The sequence below is a fragment of the Mirounga angustirostris genome, unplaced genomic scaffold (genome assembly GCF_029215605.1).
Source record: "Mirounga angustirostris isolate CCGP_5_RB_7025 unplaced genomic scaffold, mMirAng1.0.hap1 SCAF_2, whole genome shotgun sequence".
Taxonomy (NCBI): domain Eukaryota; kingdom Metazoa; phylum Chordata; class Mammalia; order Carnivora; family Phocidae; genus Mirounga; species Mirounga angustirostris.
This window is the reverse complement of record NW_026991710.1, coordinates 177,029,678-177,052,668: the sequence shown is the minus strand read 5'-3', so window position 1 is coordinate 177,052,668 and position 22,991 is coordinate 177,029,678. Positions and strand designations below refer to the sequence as shown.

At 37.5% G+C, this 22,991-nt stretch overlaps 1 protein-coding gene and 1 pseudogene across 1 annotated transcript in view; both read left to right on the top strand.

Moving 5' to 3' along the window:
• LONRF1 (LON peptidase N-terminal domain and ring finger 1) overlaps positions 1-14,098 on the top strand; it is a 54,354-nt gene extending 40,256 nt beyond the window's left edge. Inside the window, exon 12 of the mRNA XM_064585602.1 lies at positions 14,001-14,098. Coding sequence (XP_064441672.1) covers positions 14,001-14,009 — 9 coding nt within the window. The 3' untranslated portion in view covers positions 14,010-14,098. The remainder of the gene's footprint in view (positions 1-14,000) is intronic.
• On the top strand, positions 12,037-13,629 carry LOC123847389 (dihydrofolate reductase-like; annotated as a pseudogene).
• Positions 14,099-22,991: the final 8,893 nt, after the last annotated feature.

Below are 22,991 nucleotides of genomic sequence, written 5' to 3'. Positions count from 1 at the left end.
TAAAGATGGTTAGACTGAGCGATACTTTTGCCTTCTCTTCCCCAAATCCAACAAAATGACAGTAAAGAAAATGAAATCTAATGACATTATGAAACCAAAAATCCATCAATCGACAAATGCTTTTGAGGAATTTCTGAGATAGGGGAACAGAACATGATCTAGATGACTGAGGACAGCACAGCATTGCAGAAGTGGAAGACTATACCCCAAACTAGGGGAGGGTCTTAGAAGACTCAAGAGGATTTCTTGGGGAGCTGATACCTGACAAAGGTAGATCATTTGGCTGAGCAGTAGGTAGCAACAGCAGTTCTCCAGCCAAATCGCAGAATGGGGACATTGAGCCAGAGAAGACCCTTGAAACATTAGCTACAGACCCCCAGTAGGATGAAGGGCTCTCACACTGAGACTGCAGACTCCTGAACCACCTCATGTGGCCGTGTGTTCCCGTGTTCTCCCACAGTCGACAGGACGCAGGCGACCTGTGACTGAACCAGCAATCCCAAAAGAATGAACAGGGATACCAAACGTCAAAGGTAATTTTCTCAGACCTCAAGACAAAAATCATTTTGCTTTCTCAGGGACCAGATTGATCCATTTAAAGGGAAATAACAAGGCAAACTTAATACAGGTAGACTGAGGACAAACAGAATAGTAATAACTCAGTTGTCTGGCATGGATCTGCAATGGAGAGGACTGGCCTAATATGAATTCAATATGAATTTTCTTCATAAACCAATGCTTAAATGCTAACACTTTAAAAATGTTAAGAATTTTTATACCTAAAACGTTTATAACTCAGTTTAATAAATGAGTTCTCTTGCGGACCTGCCTCCAAATAGCTTTCGGCTATTCACCGAAATTAAATGTATGCGTCAGGATTTTTTTGGGGTCATGATTTAGGATATTGAAAAGAATATAGGCTTACTTCCAAAATGTAGTAAGACCCTATTTAATCCACAGAAAAATCCTGTAAAGTAGGCATTCTCCTTGTACAGATGAGAAAACTGAAAGACTAAGTAGTTAAGTAATTGTCAAAGGATTTACACAGCTAATGTGCAGTGAAACTGACTTTGAACCTAGGCGTCTGGCTCGACCTTACTACCATATAAAGTTATAAAACATCTCAGAAGGTCGATGTGTAAGGAAGGGTCTGGAAATGATTCACTTGACTTTCAGACACAGCAGGCTTTACACGTGACAGGGAGTGCATTTTACAGCGATGGAATTAGAACTTGCTTTTAAGTACCTCACCCAGATTGTGAGATGGCCAAATCAGGCTGAGTCAGATAATTTTGGGAGTAGTATAAATTGCTGACAATCTTTTTAGAAAGTTACCTTGCAGTGTATGTATCGAGGATCATTAAAATGGTCATATTCTTTGACCCAATCTTATTTTAGAGGAAGTACATTGATTCAAGAAAATAGAATCCACATGAATGATGATATTCTTTTAATGTCTCTAGAGCAGCAAAAACTTAGAAACAACCAATGCCTATTATTGGTAACAAATAGACTGTGTGAAAAAGTACAATTCAAAAGTATAATTATACCACAATTACCATGGTATATTAAAAAGTAGAAAATACTATGTAAAAATGAAATCAATAAATCAACAGGTAATATATTTTTCTTTAGAAATACTGTACGTCTTTCTTGTAGGGAGGGCAGCCATCTAGAACTAATGTGTTCAATCTACAATACTCTTGGGATTTACTATTTGAAACTCTGACCACACGAACCTTTAAGAACATCATGGTTACACTGATAAGTCTGTTATGTTTCAAGTACACAAAAGCTTGAAGGCTGGAAACTGGAAACAGTAAAGTAGTCAAGAATGATTGTAGAGGTATATACCTTTAAAAAAACTCTCAGGGTATTTGGCGTTATCCTTTCACTGTTCAGTATTAGGAAATGTGAAGCGAAGTAAAGGTGAAAACCTATTTTATTGGTAAAAATGTTAAACCGTGCTAACCAAAGGACTTCCAGGAAAGATGGTGGAGAAGGAGAATGCTCAATGCCCCTCGTCCCACAGATACACCTAGATAACACCCGACCAGTGTAAATAACCCAGAAAATGACCCAAAGACTGGCAGAACAAACTCTCTAAAGCTAAATAGAAAGATGACACATCAAAAACAGTAAGTGGGAGATGAGGTCGGGAACCAAGCTGACCTACAAGGCTGTCCCACAGGAGGGAGGGGGGACCACTGCAAGCTCAGAAAAGGGAGAAGTACAGACTTCACACCAAGCACCCCAGGCATGGGGGGCCCCCACTGGGAAGAGGAACCCCCCTAACATTTGTCTTTGAAAACCAGAGGGGCCTAACATCCCAAGTTCATATAATCAGTGGCATAACACCTGGAACTTTAAAAATGAGCAGACTCCACTCTGGAGAGGGCAGGACTACAATAGGAAACTGAGTCCCCACCCTTAAAGGGACAGCACAACAAACACGCACCTGAGGTACAGCGTAGAAGCAGCAGTTTGAAAGAAGACTGGGGTATACAGGAAGGAAATTTATTTACTACTCTCAGAACATGCACTGGAGGGGCAGGGATCTTTAAGAGACTTCTCCGAGAACAAAAGAACTGTCAGGTGCCATTTCCTTCTCCCGCCCCCCAGCCTAGATACCCAGACACCTGCAGGAACCAGTGCAGCTCCAACACTCTCTGCCTAGCTCGCTCACAGTGCAACCAGTCCCTCTGTTCTCCTACAGACCCACCTACTTTAACCCACGTCAGCAGCAGACCCCCCAAAATGGTGCCGCAAGCCTGGCAGTGTAAAAGCAGCCCTACAGGGCCGAAACCACTCGGAAGTGACTCAGGCCCTTGGAGGTGGGGAAATAACCACACATCAATTTGACGTTCATCCCAGCAGTACGTTGGGAGCAGACATCTGGTGTGACCGCAGGCCCCACGCACCAACAGCAGCACCCCACAGTCTAGTGCTGCCACAGCCTTGGCAAACATCTGGTCTGACTCAGCACAAGCCCAAGGCCACCCCAAACTGGCACATTAATAGCCCAGGCACCAAATCTTGCCCACAATAGGCAAAGAAAGCCATTGGACTGCAGTCAAACGCAGCTCGGGCACAGTAGTAGGGCATGTGCAACACACAGGCATCTGGGGAGCCCCAGGTTCTAGCACATGGGACACCGTCCTGCAGGGCACAAGACCTCTTCTTCCTAAGGCCACTACTTTAAAGAGCAGGAGAGGTAGCTGACTTACTAACACACAGAAACAGACACAGAGAGTTAGACAAAATGGGGAGACGGAAGATTAGGTCCCAAAGCAAAGAACAGGACAAAACCATGAGACCTAAACGAAATGGAGCTAAGTAAAATGTCTGATAATTTAAAATAGTGGTCATAAAGATACTGCCTGGACTTGAGAAAAGAGTGGAGGATCTCAGTGAGATGCTCAACAAAGAGAGAGAAAACATAAAAAAGAACCAGTCGGGGATGAAGAACCCAATAACTGAAAGTAAAATACACTAGAGGGAATAGTAATAGACTAGGGGAAGCAGAAGAATAGATCAGCGACCTGGAGGAGAGAGTAATGAAAGGAATCAAGCTGAATAGGACAAAGAAAAAAATTTCACAAGAAAGAAAATGAGAAGAGACGAACGGAACTCAGTGACCCCCACCAAGTGTAATAATATGCACATTATAGGGATTCCAGAAGGAGAAGAGAGAAAAAAGGGAGCTGAAAATTTGAAGAAATAGCTGAAAATTCCCCTAATCTGGAGAAACAGATTTCCAGATCTGGGAGACAGAGACACCCTCCAACAAAATCAATCCAAGGAGGTCCACACAAAGGCACATAGTAATTAAAATGGCAAAAAGTATTGATAAAGAGAATTTTTAAAGTGGCAAGAGAAAAGAAAACTTTAAGGGGTTTCCCTTCTTTGTAACAGTTATCAGAGGCTTTTTCAGTAGAAACTGTGCAAACCAGAAGGGAGTAGCATGTTCAAGGTGCTGAAAGAGAAAAACCTACAGCCAAGAATAGGACATCCAGCAAGGCTATCATTCTGAATAGGATGTGGTTGGAAAAGGAAAGGTTGGAAAAGGAAATAGAGTTTCCCAGACAAAAAAAAAAATACTTAAGGAATGCTTCACCACTAAGCCAGCCTTACTAAAAAGTATTAAAGGGCACTCTTCGAGTGGAAAGGAAAAATCAATAAGCAGGAATAAGAAAAGTAGGAAACACAAAAGCAAAAAGTATATCTATAAAAATCAGTCAAGGGTTTCAATAAAAGATGTAAAGTAGGACACTATGTATCTAAAATGGGGGGTGAGGGAGGAGAGGAGTAAAAGCTTAGTGCTTTTAGAATGTGTTCAAACTTAAACAACCACTAACTTAATATAGACTGCTATATGCACAAGATGTTATATATAAACCTAATGGTAACCATTAAATCAAAAAACTGGTAACAGAATTACAAAAAATAAAGAAATGGAATGCAAATATCTCACTAAAGAAAACCAACAAACCATGAAAGAAGAAAGGAACAGAGAACAAAAATAATCATAAAGGAAGTAACAAAATGGCAATAAGAACATACCTATCAATAATTATGTTGCGGGGGGGGGCGTGGCTCAATCGGTTAAGTGTCTGACTCTTGATTTCTGCTCAGGTCATGATCTCAGGGTTGTGAGAACAAGCCCCATGTAGGGCTCTGTGGTGGGTGTGGAACCTGCTTAAGATTCTCTCTCCCTCTCCTTCTACCCACCCCCAACCCCCGCCTGCTCCTGTTCTCTCTCTACTAAAAAAAAAAAAAATTACCTTGAATGTAAATGATGAACTAAACATTCCGTCAAAAGACACAGGGTGATAGAATGTATGTAAAATCAAAACTCATCTATATGCTGCCTACAAAAAAACTCATTTCAGACCTAAAGACACATGCATATTGAAAGTGAAGGGATGGGAAAGCAATTATTATGCAAATGGAAGTGAAAAGAAAGCTGAGGTAGCAAGACTTCTATGGGACAAAATAGACCTTAAAACAAGTAATGTAATAAGAGACAAAGAAGAACACTATATAATCATGAAGGGAACAATCCAAGAAGAAGATATAACTATTGTAAATATGCACTCAATGTGGGAACACCCAAACATGTAAAACACCTATTAACAATAAAGAAAGTAGTTGATAGTAATATAATAATAGTAAAATGCTTTAACACCCCACTTACATCAATGAATAGATCCTCTAAACAGAAAATCAACAAGGAAACAGTGATTTTGAATGACACATTGGACCAGATGAATCTGACATATTCAGAACATTCCATCCTAAAATAGCAGAATACACATTCTTTTCAAGTGCACAGAGAACATTCTTCAGAATAGATCACATATTAGGCTGCAAAACAAGCATCAACAAATTCAAAAACACTGAAGACCTACCACACATCTTTTCCAACCACAATGCTATGAAACTAGAAATAAAACACAAGAAAAAAATTGAATGAACTCAAATACATGTAGGTTAAATAACATGCTACTAAACAATGACCGGGTCAACCAAGAAATCAAAAAAGAATTAAAAAAATACATGGAGACAAATGAAAATGAAAACACAATGGTCCAAAATCTTTGGGATGCAGCAAAAGCTATTCTAAGAGGGAAGTTGATACCAATATGGGCCTACCTCAAGAAGCAAAAAAAATCTCAAACTAAACACCTAAAGGAGCTAGAAGAAGAATGACAAAACCCAAAACCAGTAGAAGGAAATAAAGATTAGATCAGAAATAAGTGAAATAAAAACTAAAAAAATAGAAATTAATGAAACCAGGAACTCGTTCTTTAAAAGAAACAAAATTGATAAACCTTTAGACAGACTCATCAAAGAGAGAGAGAGAGAGGACTCAAATAAAACAGAAATGAAAGACATAACAACCAACACCACAGAAAGAGAAATAAGGGACTATTATGAAAAATTATATAACAAAATGGACAATCTTGAAGAAATGGATAAATTCCTAGAAACATATAACCCCCCCTAAACTGAAGCAGGAAGAAATAGAAAATTTGAACAGACCAATTACTGGCAATGAAATTGAATCAGTAATCAAAAAACTTCCAACAAAGAAAAGTCCAGGACCATACTGCTTCACAGGCAAATACTGCCAGACAGTTAATGAAGAGTCAATCCCTATTCTTCTCAAACTATTCAAAAAAATAGAAGAAGACAGAAAGCTTCCAAATTCATTCTATGAGGCCAGATTTGCCCTCATACCAAAAGCAGATGAAGACATTACAAAAAAACAAAACAAAAACACCCAGAACAAAAAACAACCAAAACTATAAGCCAATCTCTTTGATGAATGTGGATGCCAAAATCATCAAAAAGAATTAGTAAACCAAATCCAACAATACATTAAAAAAAAATCATTCACTACACCATGACCAAGTGGGATTTACCCCTGGGATGCAAGGTGGTTCAATATTCCCAGATCAATCAACATGATACACCACATCAACAAGAGAAAGGATAAAAAGCATATGTTCATTTCAATGGACACAGAAAAAGCATCTGACAGAGTATAAAGTCCATTCATGATACCTCAGAATAATAAAGTCCATATATAAAAAATCTATAGTTAACATCGTACTCAGTGGTGAAAACTGAGAGCCTTGCCCCTAAGATCAGGAACAGGACAAAGATGTCCACACTCACCACTTTTATTCAACATAATATTAGCAGTCCTAGCCACAGCAATCAGATAAGAAAAAGGAATAAAAGGCATCCAAATTGGTAAAGAAGAAGTACAATTTTCACTATTTGCAGAGGACATGATACTGTACAGAATAACTTAAAGACTCCAACAAAAAACCTACTAAAACTGATAAATGAATTCAGTAAGGTTGCAGGATACAAAATCAATATATAGAAATCCATTGTATTTCTATGAACAAATAATGAATCAGCAGAAAGAGTAATTAAGAAAACAATCCTAATTAGATTAAAAAGAATAAAATATCTAAGAATAAATTTTACTGAAGATGTAAAAGACCTGTACTGTGAAAACTATAAAACATGGATGAAAGAAACTAAAGATGACATAACAAATGGAGATATTTCATGCCCATGGACTGATCTTAAGAACAAATATTGTTGGGGCGCCTGGGTGGCTCAGTCGTTAAGCGTCTGCCTTCGGCTCAGGTCATGATCTCAGGGTCCTGGGATCGAGCCCCGCATCAGGCTCCCTGCTCTGCAGGAAACCTGCTTCTCCCTCTTCTACTTCCCTGCTTGTGTTCCCTCTCTCACTGTGTCTCTCTCTGTCAAATAAATAAATAAAATCTTTAAAAAAACAAACAAACAAATATTGTTAAAATGTCTATACTACCCAAAGCAATCACAGATTTAATGCAAATCCCTACCAAAATACCAAAAGCATTTTTCACAGAATAATAATCCTAAAATTTGTATGAACCACAAAAGACCCCCAATAGCCAAAGTAGTCTTGAAACAGAAAAACAAAACTGGAGGTATCACAATCCCAGATTTCAAGTTATACTACAAAGCTATAGTAATCAAAACAGTATGGGGCTGGCACAAAAATAGAAATATAGATCAATAGAAAGAAACTGAGAGCCTAGAAATAAACACACACTTTATGGTCAATTAATCTACAACAAGGGGGGAGTCAAGAATATCCAATGGGGAAAAGACCATCTCTTCAACAAATGTTGGGAAAATTGGACAGCTACATGCAAAAGAATGAAACTGGACCACTGTCTTATACCATACACAAAAATAAACTCAAAATGGATTAAAGACCTAAATGTGAGACCTGAAGCCATAACAATCCCAGAAGAGAGAACAGGTTGTAATGTCTCTGACATTGGTCATAACAACATTTTTCTAGGTAGGTCTCCTAAGGCAAGGGAAAGAAAAGCAAAAACAAACTAGTGGAACTACATCAAAATAAAAGCTTTTGCACAGCAAAGGAGACAATCAACAAAATTAAAAGACAATTTCCTGAATGGGAGAAGGTATTTGCAAATGATATATCCGATATGGGGTTAGTATCCAAAATATATAAAGAACATACACAATTCAAGACCCCCCCCAAAAAAACCCAAACAATCCAATTAAAAATCGACAGAAGATATGACTAGCCATTTCTCCAAAGAAGACATCCAGATGGCCAACAGACACATGAAAAAATGCTCAACATCACTCATCATCAGGGAAATGCAAATCAAAACAATGAGATATGACCTCATATCTATCAGAATGGCTAGAATAAAATAACAAGAAACAACAGTGTTGGGGAGGATGTAGAGAAAAAGGAACCCTCATGCACTGTTGATGGGAATGCAAACTGGTGTAGCCACTATGGAAAACAGTATGGGGATTCCCCAAAAAGTAAAAATAGGATTACCATATGATCCAGTAATTCCACTACTGGGTATTTACCCAAAGGATACAAAAATACTAATTTGAAAAGATAGTGTGCACCCCTAAGTTTGTTGTAGCATTATTTACAACAGCCAAAATATGGAAGCAACCCTATTGTCTGTTGATTGATAAATGGATGAAGAAGATTGGCATATATTTACAGTGGAATATTGTTCAACCATGAAAAAGAATGAAATTGTGCCGTTTGCAACAACATGGGTGGAGCTAGAGAGTATAATGCTAAGTGAAATAAGTCAGAGAAAGACAAATGCCATATGATTTCCTTCATATGTGGAATTTAAGAAAAAAAACAAATGAGCAAAGAAAAAAAAGACACAAAAAACAGACTTTTACGTATAGAGAACAAACTAGTGGTTACTAGAAGGGAAATAGTTGGGCGGGGTGGGGGGGGAGGAGATGGATGAAATAAGTGAAGGGTATTAAGAGTACACTTACATGATAAGCACTGAGCTATAGAAATATTGAATCATTATATTTTACACCTGAAACTAATATGACACTGCATTAATTATATTGGAATTTTAAAAATAAATTTAAAAAAATGGTAGTCAGAATTCTTATAATAAGACTTTTTCCTTATGTAATGGGAACAATATAGAAAATAAAGTTAAATGACTTTTTAAGGCTGATACTTTTAAAGCCTATCATCAGCTTCATAGACTATAGTACATTCTCTGTATTTCAAAGGATACCACTTTAAGCAACAATGAGGTTAGTGAGGGAACCAAGTTTAAATCCAGGCCCCCTTACTAACTACCTGTTTGGGCTTGGGTAGGTATTTTCATATATATAAACCTCAGTTTCCTCCTTTTCAAAATAGCGATTAGAGACAATGTATATAAAATATGCAATAGAACAATACTACTCAAATGAGAAATAACCATTATTATTGTAACTATGTATATCACAGTGACCCCCTGAAGATGGACTTCTACAGAATCATTAAACAGGTATACTCAGAGAAGGCAGGAGTACAGAAGTGCCTAAATGGAGAATGTTCTAGGCTATACAACCTGGGATTTTTAAAAACTTTATTTATAAAAAATTTCTGACTTGATATTGTCTAGCATCAGTCTTTGGCCATTCAATTTTATATTCACTGAATAAATTTTTGATTTATCCTTAAAGAACAACAAAAGCAAGAGAGACAGGGAAGATTCAACTCTTGTTTTAGAAGACAAAAGAAAAGTGGGAATTGTCATTGCTTTCACGGGTTAGCTACAGTTCTTTAGTTTGCAGCAATATTGAAGGAGTGAAATTCAGAAGAATAGAGAAATGTGAATCTGGAATTTGGGTTTACTTTCCACTTATGCAATTCAGAAACAACACTGGATGTCTTAGGAATTTATTTTCAGGAAGTAAAGTAGCATTATCAAACACTATTACCTTCCTCAGAGTTAGAACATAAAGTTGAATTTATAACTTTTGACACATGAAAAATCTTGTGTGAATTTTGGTTATATTCAGAAACAGCACTATGTAATTTGGAAAGGTGGCAGGATAATTCATTGATATACTTGTGTTCTCCTTATATACCTACTGCTATTAAAACTATTTCAAGTAGGTCAATTTTTAATTTCTGGCCTCAAGGGATTTAGGTCTGGCATATATACATATATATACACACACACATATATATACATGTGTGTGTTTTGTTGCAAAATATATATAGTGATTAATAAAAGACTTCCAAGTATAAAATAAGTTATATAGCCTTCTTGGAATGATAGTGGAATTAAAGGACAAAAAGATTAAAGAAGAGATTGTATATTTTTTAAAAATGGTTATTGGCAAAAATCAAATTGCTATCATATTTATTCCATTGAATACATTTAAAAATAGTCTTATACTGTTTTATTGTAAAATATTGTTACTATAAGCTGAAAATTGCACTTTTTGTCATTATTTAAATTTATGATAAAACCATATTCCTCAACTTAAAATATGTGAAGAGGAACATTGTTTTTCAAATTTTTTAGGGACTTCATGAGAAAAAATGTTTGAAGACTACTTGGGTAGACTACTTCTTCTCATGATTTTTTCTGATAGTCTCTCATCATTTACCGCCTTCACCACTTCAAGAAAAAAAGTTTCTAAAATTCTGATCCAATCATCCCATTCCCTGGCTTGAAAACCTCTGATGGTCCCTTTCAGAGGAAAGATAACGTCTAACCTCTTTAGCTCTGCCTTCAGCCTACAGTGCTTCCCAGCCTCTTATTTCTTTTTTGTCACATCTTTCCTGACACAGTCTCCAAGAACCCTCCACTAATACCCCTATGCATTGGTTTCTTGCCTTAGAAGCCATATTCCTTTACATTATATAGTGAAACTCTCCTTATCCTGCAAGGCTGAACTAAAAAAAAAAAATCACTCTCCTGTCAAACGCTTAACCTTTCAAGCAGCATGAATGGGCTTTCTGCTTAGCCCTACATTACTTGCTGCCTGTCCTGATTATAAGATCCATCATGTATTGTACTTTTTCCATGTTTTGTATTGTTTACTCAGATTTCATGGAGGATATTCTTATCCCTTAATGTAGTTTCAACTAGCAGAGATCCAAATTAAAACGAAACAAATAGAACAATGGTATATAACATTTACATCAGGAAAATCTCATATGCTTATGTGCCCTATATTTAAAATAGTTTCTGCATTCTTGGAAATGCCTTTATTGCTGAGTACTCAATGAATAATTACCAAACTTTAATCCACTTGATTCATTATAAACCAGTGCCACTAAAATTAGTCAAGATACTCCAAGGAAGCAAAAGCAGATCAGATACTTCCAAAAGGCAAAGAAGGAAGGATGAGGGAGAGGGAGGAAGGGAGGAAAAAAGGTGTGTGTGTGGGGGGGCTACTGAAGTGAATTTTACTATCAACAACAAATTGAGTATGAAGGTAAAGAAATAATGATGTAGCAGCACACAGTGTAAATCATTGTTGAACTGTAGAACATGCTAGAACATGTCTAAGTAAGGACAAAAAGAAACAAAATGGCAAGGTGAAAGGTTTTAAGAACTCCTTATGCAACCCAGGGAGTGAAAGAAAAACATACCTTTAGTTCCAAGAATATTTCCACATCCGTGGAATTAGAACAGACCTGTGATTTACCTCTTGCACTCAGATGCTCAACCCCCAAACAGGGTAGTAAGTGGCAAGTGAAATAGTTGCAATAGTTGCTATTAACCCAACTCCACGGCAGGATGTGTGTATATACATGCATAACAAGAGAACAAAAATCAGTCTGGCAAGTGATCTAGATTTTTACCTGGAGCCTCCAGGTAAAAATTAAAAACAAAAATTCATTTGAGTCTAATAGTTTGTAAGGCTAGGACTCAAACTTGAACATTACAGTTCAGTTTTCTTAGGTATACGATGGACTCTTCATGTGTAGATACAGACCTTTTATTTCTAAAAAGTTCTCCTGAATATAATTAAAAAAAATAATTTGCTGATTTTCTTCTGTTGGCTGTTCTTTCCCTATCTTCTATCTCTCTTACTTCCTCTTATATCCTTCTTACCTCTTTGTTTTCAGTTCCCTAGGCTGTTTTCATTATCCTCCTCAAAGTCTGTCAATATATTCACTTAAATCGTTCTTGAATTTCACGCCAAGCTCGGAGGGGTAATCCCGGTTTGGTGAGCTAGTTGGGAGGTGTTTACAGCTGCTGTCATGATTCCTATCATGGTTCGTAGGCTAAACTGCATCACCGCTGTGTCCCAGAACACGGGCATCGGCAAGAACGGGGACTTGCCCTGGCCCCCGCTCAGGAGTGAATTCATGTTTTTCCAAAGAATGACCACAACCTCCTCAGTAGAAGGTAAACAGAATTTGGTGATTATGGGTAGGAAGATATGGTTCTCTATTCCAAAGAAGAATCAACCTTTGAAGGACAGAATTAATTTAGTTCTCAGCAGAGACCTCAAGGAACCTCCACAAGGAGCTCATTTTCTTGCCAAAAGTCTGGATGATGCATTAAAATTTATTGAGCAATCAGAATTAGCAAACAAAGTGGACATGGTTTGGATAGCGGGAGGCAGTTCTATTCATAAGGAAGCCATGAACAAACCAGGCCATCTTAGACTATTTGTGACAAGGATTATGCAGGAATTTGAAAGTAACGTATTTTTTTCAAGAAATTGATTTGGAGAAACATAAACTTCTGCCAGAATACACAGGTGTTCTTTCTGATGTCCAGGAGGAGAAAGGCATTAAGTACAAATATGAAGTATATGAGAAGAAGGATTAATGTGAAGATGTTTTCTGATTTATTTCAAGTTAGTTGCTCCCCCTGCCCTCCAAACAATTATATATTTTAATATCAGGAAAAAACTTTTGTTGACTTTAGGTCAGTGGATAATTATTTCTAAGGAACGAGATTTTATTAATCTTAATTAAGCTATAGTTAAGATTAATCTTAACTAGACCATATCAGATACCATTTGTGAAACATTTCTTGCTATAACTGTGTGTTCCCTGTCAAGGACCAGCACCTGCCTAGGGTAGCATATCTACCAAGAGCCTAAGTGAGACAATTCCCTGATAGCATAAGTTGAAACCAGGACTTACAAAGATAGGACTAGACAGATTTGTCCAAAGGTCAGAAATGGATTATAAATAGAAGAGCTAGAACTCAGATATTAAAAGAAAATTAGATCAAAATAGGAACTTTGAGTTCTCTATGCATATCACACTGCTGAAAAAAAGTTCTGTTCACTCAGACAGGGAATCTGGTAACTTGAGAACTCAAGAGGCAGGTAGGACGCTACCTTTTTGACGGTTAAAAGAGAAGGTCTGAGACCTAAAAACTCTGTTTCCAATCTCCAGTGAGATTCCATGGGATGTTACAATGATAGAAGAACAACAGGCTGTTCTAGTAACAAGCATATGGCTAAAATTAGAAATTAAAAAGGTAATGAATTGAAAATGGATAAAGCTAGAAACCAAAATTACAAAGCTGGAAACTAAATTAAACTTCACTGAATTAGAAAATGAAAATTAAAACACATTTACCCGTTGTGTTAGCAAAGATGTGGATTGTTAAGTATCCAAAGAAATAACATTTTTTGCTTGTAAATTAACACAACCTTTTTCGAGTTTAAGTTAGGAATATCAATTAAAATTCAAAATATTCTGGGTTTGGGTCCAGAGCTTCCACTGCCAGAAATTAATCCTGAATATTCAAAGAGATGGACTCCCCCCCAAAAAATCTGTTCTTATTTGAACATAATGTAATTAAGTCTTCATTGCTAAGATGATTTTCTTCTACTTTCTATCATAATTCAGGTTAATGCTATTTTTTGGTGGGGGGAGAAGTGGGGGGGGCCAAAGAGGGGGGAATCTCAAGCAGGCTCCATGCCAGCATGGGGCTTGATCTCAGGACCCTGAGATCATGACCGGAGCCAAAATCAAGAGTCAGATGCTTAACCAACTGAGCCACCTAGGCCCCATGGTTAACACTGATTTTTAATGTCTTGACTTGAAATGTTCTTTAATCTTCACCAATGCTACTTTAATGATAAGAAATTCGTTCCAGAGTAGTGTGTTATAATTTTTCTCTATTTTATAGGTTTCTTAAAAATCAGATTTAATGCTGGTTGCCACAAAGATACCACACAAAAAAACTATAGACCAATATTCCTTATGCATATAGATGCCCTTGTTTTGAAGAATTGAACAAACCAATCCTAAAATTAATGGAAATGCTAAAACAATTAGAAAAAAGTTGAAGAACTCACTCTTCCTGATTTCAAGACTTGCTACGTACGAAGCTGGAGTAACCCAGGCGGTGGCGTTGCCGCAGCAGGCCTCGGGGCATTAATGCAGCCTGCACGTCAGACTGGTAAGGACTATGATGCAAAGGCTGCGTGGAAGCATGGTTGCAACTGGGTGAAAATTTCCTTTCTCAGATTATAACTGATTCTAGTAAGTAGAGGTGGAGAATTTGTAGGTAGAGATAAAATTGCCAAACATGAGGAAAGGAAGGGACTTAAGAGACAAATCAGCAGGTCAGACTCAAAGTAATCATGCTTTTGGATCCCAGAACATCTATTTACAACTCCACTCAGGCCAGCTGGTAAATGTGAGACACGCCAGGAAAACCCACCCTCCCACCCCAACTCAAAATACCTGAATGCTTCTAGCACCTTGGACATATACTAGTTACTCAATAAACATGTACAGAATGACTAGAGATCTGGAAATACATGAATAAATGGTTTCATGTTGCCACCAACTTGGTAAGATTTTCCAAAATTAAGACTGGGCGACAATGGCAGAGGAGGAGGATCCCAGGCTTACCTCGCCACATGAATACACCTAGATAACACCCAGTCAGTGTAAATAATGACCCAAAGACTGGCAGAACAGATTCTCCAAAGCAAATGTGGAGAAGAGGCCACATCGAGATGAGGTCAGGAGCCCAACTGCAGGAAGGTCCATGTGAGGGAGGAATGCTGCAGGCACACAGAAGGGAGAGGAGCAGACCTAACAGCAACCACCCCAGGTGCAGGGGACTCACACTGAGAAGACAAATCCCTGATAACATTTGGCTTTGAAAACTACAGGGGCCTAACTTCATGAGTTCTGCCTTTAAGGAGACAGCACAACCAACAGACCCTCTGAGATACAGCATAGAAGCAGCCATTTGAAAGATGCCTGGAGTATATGGAAAGATTTATTTACTAATCTCAGAGTGTATGCCGGAGGACCAGGGATCTTTGGAAGACTTCTCTTAGGACAAAAGAGCTACCAGGTGCCACTTCCCTTGCCTGCCCCCCAGCCTAGATACAGGGATATCTGTGGGAACAAGCACAAGTCCAACACTCTCCACCTACCTTGCTATCAGTGTGCTTCATGCCCGAGTTCTCCTGTGGACTCCCTCCCTCCAACACACCTTCCCCAGGTGTGCATCCCAACTAGCACCACAAGGGTGGCAATGTGCAAGCAGCCACCACAAGGTGGTGAAAAGACAAAAACTTGCAACCAAGAATATTCTATCCAGCAAGGCTATCATTCAGTATAGAAAGAGAGATAAAGAGTTCCCCAAACAAAAGTTAAAGGAATTCATGACCACTAGACCAGCCCTCCATGTAATGTAAGTGGAATGAAAGACCATCAGCTGCAATAAGAAAAGGAAGAAGCACAAAAACAGTAAAATTAAGTGTACCTGTAAAAATCAATCAAGTGATTCAAAAAATAAAAGAATGTAAACTATGACACTACATACCTAAGATGTGGTGGAGGGGAAGAGGAGTAAAAATTTAGCGCTTTTAGAATAGGTTTAAACATAAGCGACCATCAACTTAATATAGATGGCTATATGCACAAGATGTTATATAGAAATCTAATGGTAACCACAAATGAAAATCCAGTGATTTGTAAAAAATAAAGAGAAAGAAATCCAAGTATATCACTAAAGAAAGCCCCCAAACCATGGTAGAAGAGAGCAAGAGAAAAAAGGATCAGAGAAGAACTACAAAAAACAACTGTAAAACAAGTAATAAAATGACAATGAGTACATACCTATCAAAATTACCTTTGAATATAAATGTACTGACTGCTCCAATCAAAAGACATAGGGAGACAGAATAGATAAAAAAAAGGAAGACCCATCTATATGCTGCCTACAAGGGACTCATTCAGCACTAAAGACACCTGCAGATTGAAAGTAAAGGGATGGAAAAGCAGTTATTATGTAAATGGAAGTGAAAAGAAAGTGGGTAGCAATAATTATATCAGACAAGAGACTTTAAAGACTGTAACAAGAGACAAAGAATAACACTACATAATCATAAAGGGAACAATCCCACAGGAGATAAAACAATTGTAAATATTTATGTACCCAACATGGGAGCAGCCTACACAAAGCAGCTAATAATAAACATAAAGGAAAAACATTCATAATAATACAATAACAGTAGGGGACTTTAACACACCACTTACATCAATGGATAGATTATCTAAATAGAAAATCAACAAGGAAGGGGTGGTTTAGAATGAAACATTCCACCAGATGGATCTAACAGATATATTCAGAACATTCCATCCTAAAACAGCAGAATACACATTCTTTTCAAGTGTGCATGGAACATTCTCCAGAATAGACCACATGTTAGGCCTCACAGCCCTCAACTAATTCAGAAAGTTTGCTGTTATACCAAGCATCTTTTCCGACCATGCTATGAAAGTAGAAATCAGCCACAAGAAAAAAAATCTGGAAAGAAAACAAATACAGGGAGGTTAAATAACATGCTACTAAACTGTGACTGGGTCAACCAAGAAATCAAAGAAGAATTAAAAAAAACACATGCAGACAAATGAAAATGAAAACACTATGGTCCAAATTCTTTGGGATGCAGCAAAATCTGTTCTAAGGGGGAAGTTAAGAACAATACAGGCCTAGCTCAAGAAGCAAGAAAAATCTCCAATAAACCCAACCTTACACCTAAAGGAGCTAGAAAAAGAACAACAGACAAAACCCAAAACCAGTAGAAGGAAGGAAATAATAATCATTAGAGCAGAAATAAATGATATGGAAACTAAAAAACCCTAATAGAACAGATGAATGAAACCAGGAGCTGATTCTTTGAAAATATAACAAAATTGATAAAACTTTAGCCAGATTCATTGAGACAGAGACAAAGGGGGAGGGGGTGGGGAGAGAGAGACAACTCAAAGAAAATGAGAAATGAAAGAGAAATAACAACCAACATCACAGAAAGAAAAAGGATAATAAGAGAATACAATGAAAAATTACATGTCAACAAATTGGACAACCTAGAAGAAATGGATAAATTCTGAGAAACATAAGCTCCCAAAACATCAGGGGGAAAAAAATAGAAAATTTTAACAGACCAATTACCAGCGATGAAATGATACCAGTAATCAGAAAACTCCCACAAACAGAAGTCCAGGGCTAGATGGCTTCACAGTTGAATTTTAGCAAACATTTAAAGAGCATTAATACCTATGCTTCTGAAATTATTTCAAAAAATAGAAGAGGAAGGAAAGCTTCCCAATGCATTCTATAAGGCCAGCATTACCCTGATACCAAAGCCAGATAAGACACTATGAAGAAAGAGAACTACAGACCAATTTCTCTGATGAACATAGATGCCAAAATCCTAAAAAAAAAAAAAAAAAAAAAAAAGTATTAGCAAACCAAATCAAACAGCACATTAAAACAAACAAACAAACAAAATCATTCACCACAATCAAGTGGGATTTATTCCTGGGATACAAGGGTGATTCAATATTTGCAAATCAATCAACACAATCCTTTCTCTTATTGATAGGATTTATTTTTAAAAAGATCACTTTAATAGATGCAGAGAAAGCATTTGACAAGGTACAATGTCCATTCATGATTCATGATAAAAAAAAAAAAAAAACCAAACCTCAAAAAAGTAGGTCTAGAGGCAACAAACCATAACATAATAAAGGCCATATATGAAAAAACGATAGCTAACATTATACTCGGGGGAAACTAAAAACTCTTCCCCTCCCCTAAGTCAGGAATAGGATAAGGATGTCCACTCTCATCACTTTTATTCAACATAGTACTGGAAGTCCTAGCTGGAGCAATCAGACAACAAAAAGAAATAAAATACATCCAAATTGGTAAGGAGGAAGTAAAACTTTCACTATTTGCAGAAGACATGGTACTATATACAGAAAACTCTTAAGACTCCACCAAAAAAACTACTAAAACTGATAAATGAATTCACTAAGGTTGTAGGATACAAAATCAACGTGTGAAAATCTCTTGCATTTCTATACACTGATGAAGCAGCACAAAGAGATATTAAGAAAACAGTCCTATTATAATTGCACCAAAAAGAATAAAATATCTATGAATAAACAGGAATAAACCTAACCAAGGTTAGGTTTCACCTGTACTGTGAAAACTATAAAATGTGGATGAAAGAAACTGAAGGTGACGCCAATAAATGGGAAGATATTCCATGCTCATGGATTGGAAGAACAAATACTATTAAAACGTCCATACTGCTTAAAGCAATCTATAAATTTAATGCAATCTCTATCAAAATACCAACATTTTTCACAAAGCTAAAAAATTTAATCCTAATTTTCTATTTGTATGGAACCACAAAGGACCCCAAATAGCCAAAACAATCTTGAAGAAGAACAAAAAGGTATGTATCACAATCCCAGATTCCAAGTTATATTACAAAGCTGTAGTAATCAAAACAGTTGGTACTGGCACAAAAATAGACACAAAGATCAAAAGAACAGAACTGAGAGACTAGAAATAAATCCATGCTTATATGGCCAATTAATCTTTGATAAAGCAAGAAAGAATATCCAATGGGAAAAAGACAGTGTCTTTAACAAAAGGTATTGCAAAAACTGGACAGCTATTTGTAAAAGCATGAAACTGGACCACTGTCTAACACCATACACAAAAAGAAACTCCAAATGGATTAAAGACCTAAATGTGAGACCTGGAGCCATAAAAATCCTAGAATAGAGCACAGGCAGTGGTTTCTCTGACATTGGCCATAGCAACATGTTTCTAGATATATGCCCTAAAGGAAAGAAAAGCAAAAATAAACTAGTGGAACTACATCAAAACAAAACCTTTTGCACAGCAAAGGAAATCAACAAAACTAAAAGACGACTTCCTGAATGGGAGAAGATATATGCAAATGACATATCTGATAAAGGGTTAGTATCCAAAATATATAAAGAACTTATACAACTCAACACCAAAACCCCCAAATAATCTAATTTAAAAATGGCAGAAAACATGAACAGATATTTCTCCACAGATGGCCAACAGCCACATGGGAAGATGCTAAAAATGGAATTCTTAATCTCAGGAAACAAACTGAGGGTTGCTGGAGTGGGGGGTGGGGTGGGAGGGATGGGGTGACTGGGTGATAGACACTGGGGAGGGTATGTGCTCTGGTAAGCGCTGTGAATTGTGCAAGACTGTTGAATCTCAGATCTGTACCTCTGAAACAAATAATGCAATATATGTTAAGGGAAAAAAAAGAAGAAGAAGATAGCAGGATGGGAAGAATGAAGGGGGGAAATCGGAGGGGTAGATGAACCATGAGAGACGATGGACTCTGAAAAACAAACTGAGGGTTCTAGAGGGGAGGGGGGTGGGAGGATGGGTTAGCCTGGTGGTGGGTATTGAGGAGGGCACATTCTGCATGGAGCACTGGGTGTTATACGCAAACAATGAATCATGGAACACTTCATCTAAAGCTAATGATGTAATATATGGGGATTAACATAACAATAAAAAAATAGAAGTAAAAAAAAACGCAAGAGAAACGCAAATCCAAACCACAATGAGATATCAACTCACACCCATCAGAATGACTAAAATAAACACAAGAAACAAGTGTTGGCGAGGATGTGGCGAAAAAGGAACACTGTGCACTGTGGGTGGGAATGCAAACTGGTGCAGCCACTGTGGAAAACAGTATGGAGATTCCTCAAAAAATTAAAAATAGGACTACTATATTTTCCAGTAATTCCACTACTGGGTATTTACCCAAAGGACATAAAAACACTAATTCTTCTTATGATTTTATTTATTTGAGAGAGAGAGTACAGCAGGGGGACGGGCAGAGGCAGAGGGAGAAGAAGGCTCCCCATTGAGCAAGGAACCTGATGCAGGACTCAATCCTAGGACCCTGAGATCATGACCTGAGTCTAAGGCAGCTGCTTAACCAACTGAGCCACCCAGGTGCCCTAAAAACACTAATTTGAAAAGCTATATGCACCTCTATGCTTACTGCAGGATTATTTACAATACCCAAATTACGGAAGCAACCCAAGGGTTCACTGATAGATGAACAAAGTGGTGTGTGTGTGCATGTGTGTGCGCGTGCACGCACACACACGCACACACACACAATGGAATATTACTCAGCCATAAAAAGGAATGAAATCTTGCCATTTGCAACGACATGGATGGATCTAGAGGGTATAATGCTAAATGAAATAAGTCAGTAAAACGACAAATACCATCATTTGCTCATCTGTGGAAAACAAATGAACAAAGAAGATACAAATAGAAAATATTTTTTTAAAGATTTATTTATTTTAGAGAGGGAGAGTGTGTGCATGTGTGAGTGGGAGGAGGGGCAGAGGGAGAGAATGGAGTCTGAGCATGGAGTCAGACATGGGGCTCCACCCCATTACCCACGAGATCATGACCTGAGCCCAAACTAAGAGTTCAATGCTCAACTGACTGTGCCACCCAAGGGCCCCCCCAAACATAGATTCTTAACTATAGAGAACAACCTAATGGTTACCAGAGGGGAGATGGGTGGATGAAACAGCTGAAGGGGATTAAGAGTACATTATCATGATGAGTAGTGAGATGAGAATTGTTGAATCACTATAGTGTATACCTAAAACTAATATAACACTGTATGTTAATTATACTGGAATTAAAATGTTTTTTAAAAAGTTTTTCAATATTAAAACATCAATGGGATCTACAGGGAAATAAAAATTTTATGAAGTCATAGGTATCTGTGTATTTATTGGGACAATGCAGTCTAAGTTATTTTCATTCTTAGTCTTGCAGATTCTAAAGTCACCTGTGTTTCATACTGTTGACAATGTATGAAGGTTAGGAATGCCAAATAGGGAACATCTAGATCCCTTTAAGGGACATACTCTTGCTCACAGATCTTGGGTTCTAAAAATACGCATTAGCATCTACCTTGTGCTCAACATTGGGACAGGTATTTGGGATACTTGAATCTGCCTTTTAGAAGCTTATAGTTTCCTAGGAAACAGGTCCATAGATGTGTTAAGTGCCCGATTAATGTGCCAGGATTGGCCGTGCTATCTGGGGAATAAGTGGCAGCTGTGAAGTAGATGGAATGAGCATAGCAGGTAAGCGATAAATGCCCAGCATTGGACACGTGGAACAATGGGGGGGTAGTGGTCCACATAAAGGGGTCAGCAGAAATACAAGGGGTTTTGTATGGCTTACGGTGTGGCCAAAAAGAGAGTGGGGGAGGGGAGAAGTGGGCTTAGACCTGGTTGAAGTGGTGGGTGGTGTCAAATTACCAAGGCATTAGAAAAAACTAGAACTTCCTCCTAGAAAGCATCCTTTCTCAGATATTCATCTATTCAGCTCACCCTGATTTTTTTTTCCCTACGTGACAGACCACAAAAAGCTATTCACATTAGACCGACCCCATGTTATTTCTGCGCTCAGAAATTTATAACAAAAATATCCACAGCCAGCATATCAAAATAGTTTTAATTAGTAGATGAAATCAGTCAACTGATCTACATAGCTTTTGCTATGTATATAGCATTTAGATAGATCCTAAAATCTCATGCCTGTTGATTTTAAATTTCTGGCCTGTTCAGAGATGTTAAGAAAAAGATTTATATTTTAACTTTTTAAAAAGATAAATAAATAAGATCTTTAAAATATATATATATATATATATTTGACAGAGAGAGACACAGCGAGAGAGGGAACACAAGCAGGGGGAGTGGGAGAGGGAGAAGCAGGCTTCCCGCTGAGCAGGGAGCCCGATGCGGGGCTCGATCCCAGGACCCCGGGACCATGACCTGAGCCGAAGGCAGACGCTTAATGACTGAGCCACCCAGGCGCCCTGTATTGTAACTTTTTAATTCAAAGTATTACAGACATATAGAAAAGTGAACAGACTATAAATATATAGCTTAATGAACTATCACAAAATGAAGAAATCTAGTTGAAGAACAAGAACATAACTACTACCTAGAAGTTCCTCTTGTACCCACTCTGAATTAATAATCTCACCTCCTCCCCAAATTTAACGACTACCTTAACTTCTAAAACCACTGATTCATTGCCTGTCTTTGAATTTATAAAAATGGAATCCTATATTCTGTGTCCAGCTTATTTCAATCGATATTATAGTTGTTCATTTTCCTTGCTGTATAGCATTTCATTTTATGAACCTACCACAATTTATTTCTTCTACTGTTAATAGACATGTGAGCTATTTTTTTTCCCCTTATCAGTAATGCATTTGTGTATAGGTCTTAATGAGGACACAAGAACAGGTCAAAAAAGGTAAAAAAAAAAGGCTCTAAGTGTGGTGGCATCAATTTCAACTATTGGGAAAACCCAGGAACTGGTTGGGGCTGGGTTTTGTGCCATCTTGTGTTCAATTAATGGCAGCTAGATTTGCAATGTAACCCAAAATTTGTAAGGAAACAGATGTCTCTCAGTTACACTGAGAAGGAGGCGAAGTCTAAGATATGTCTTGACTTTTTACCGCATGTGGGCACTCAGAGGTTTGGAATGACATGAACATGTATACACAATGCACATTTTGATTATTAAGTCCATGTCCATAATCTTATATATGAGTTTAAATTTAGATACGGGAATATTTAGACAGATATCAGAATGTTATCTTTTCCTAATTGAGGAGAAAATAGAATTTATCAAGATAAAATTTTCTGATCTGCTCACAAAAATGTGTCAAGGAAACACATATATTCCATTTCTCCTTGGGTTAATCTGGTGATTTGTCAAATGTTTCTTACTTAAAAATTT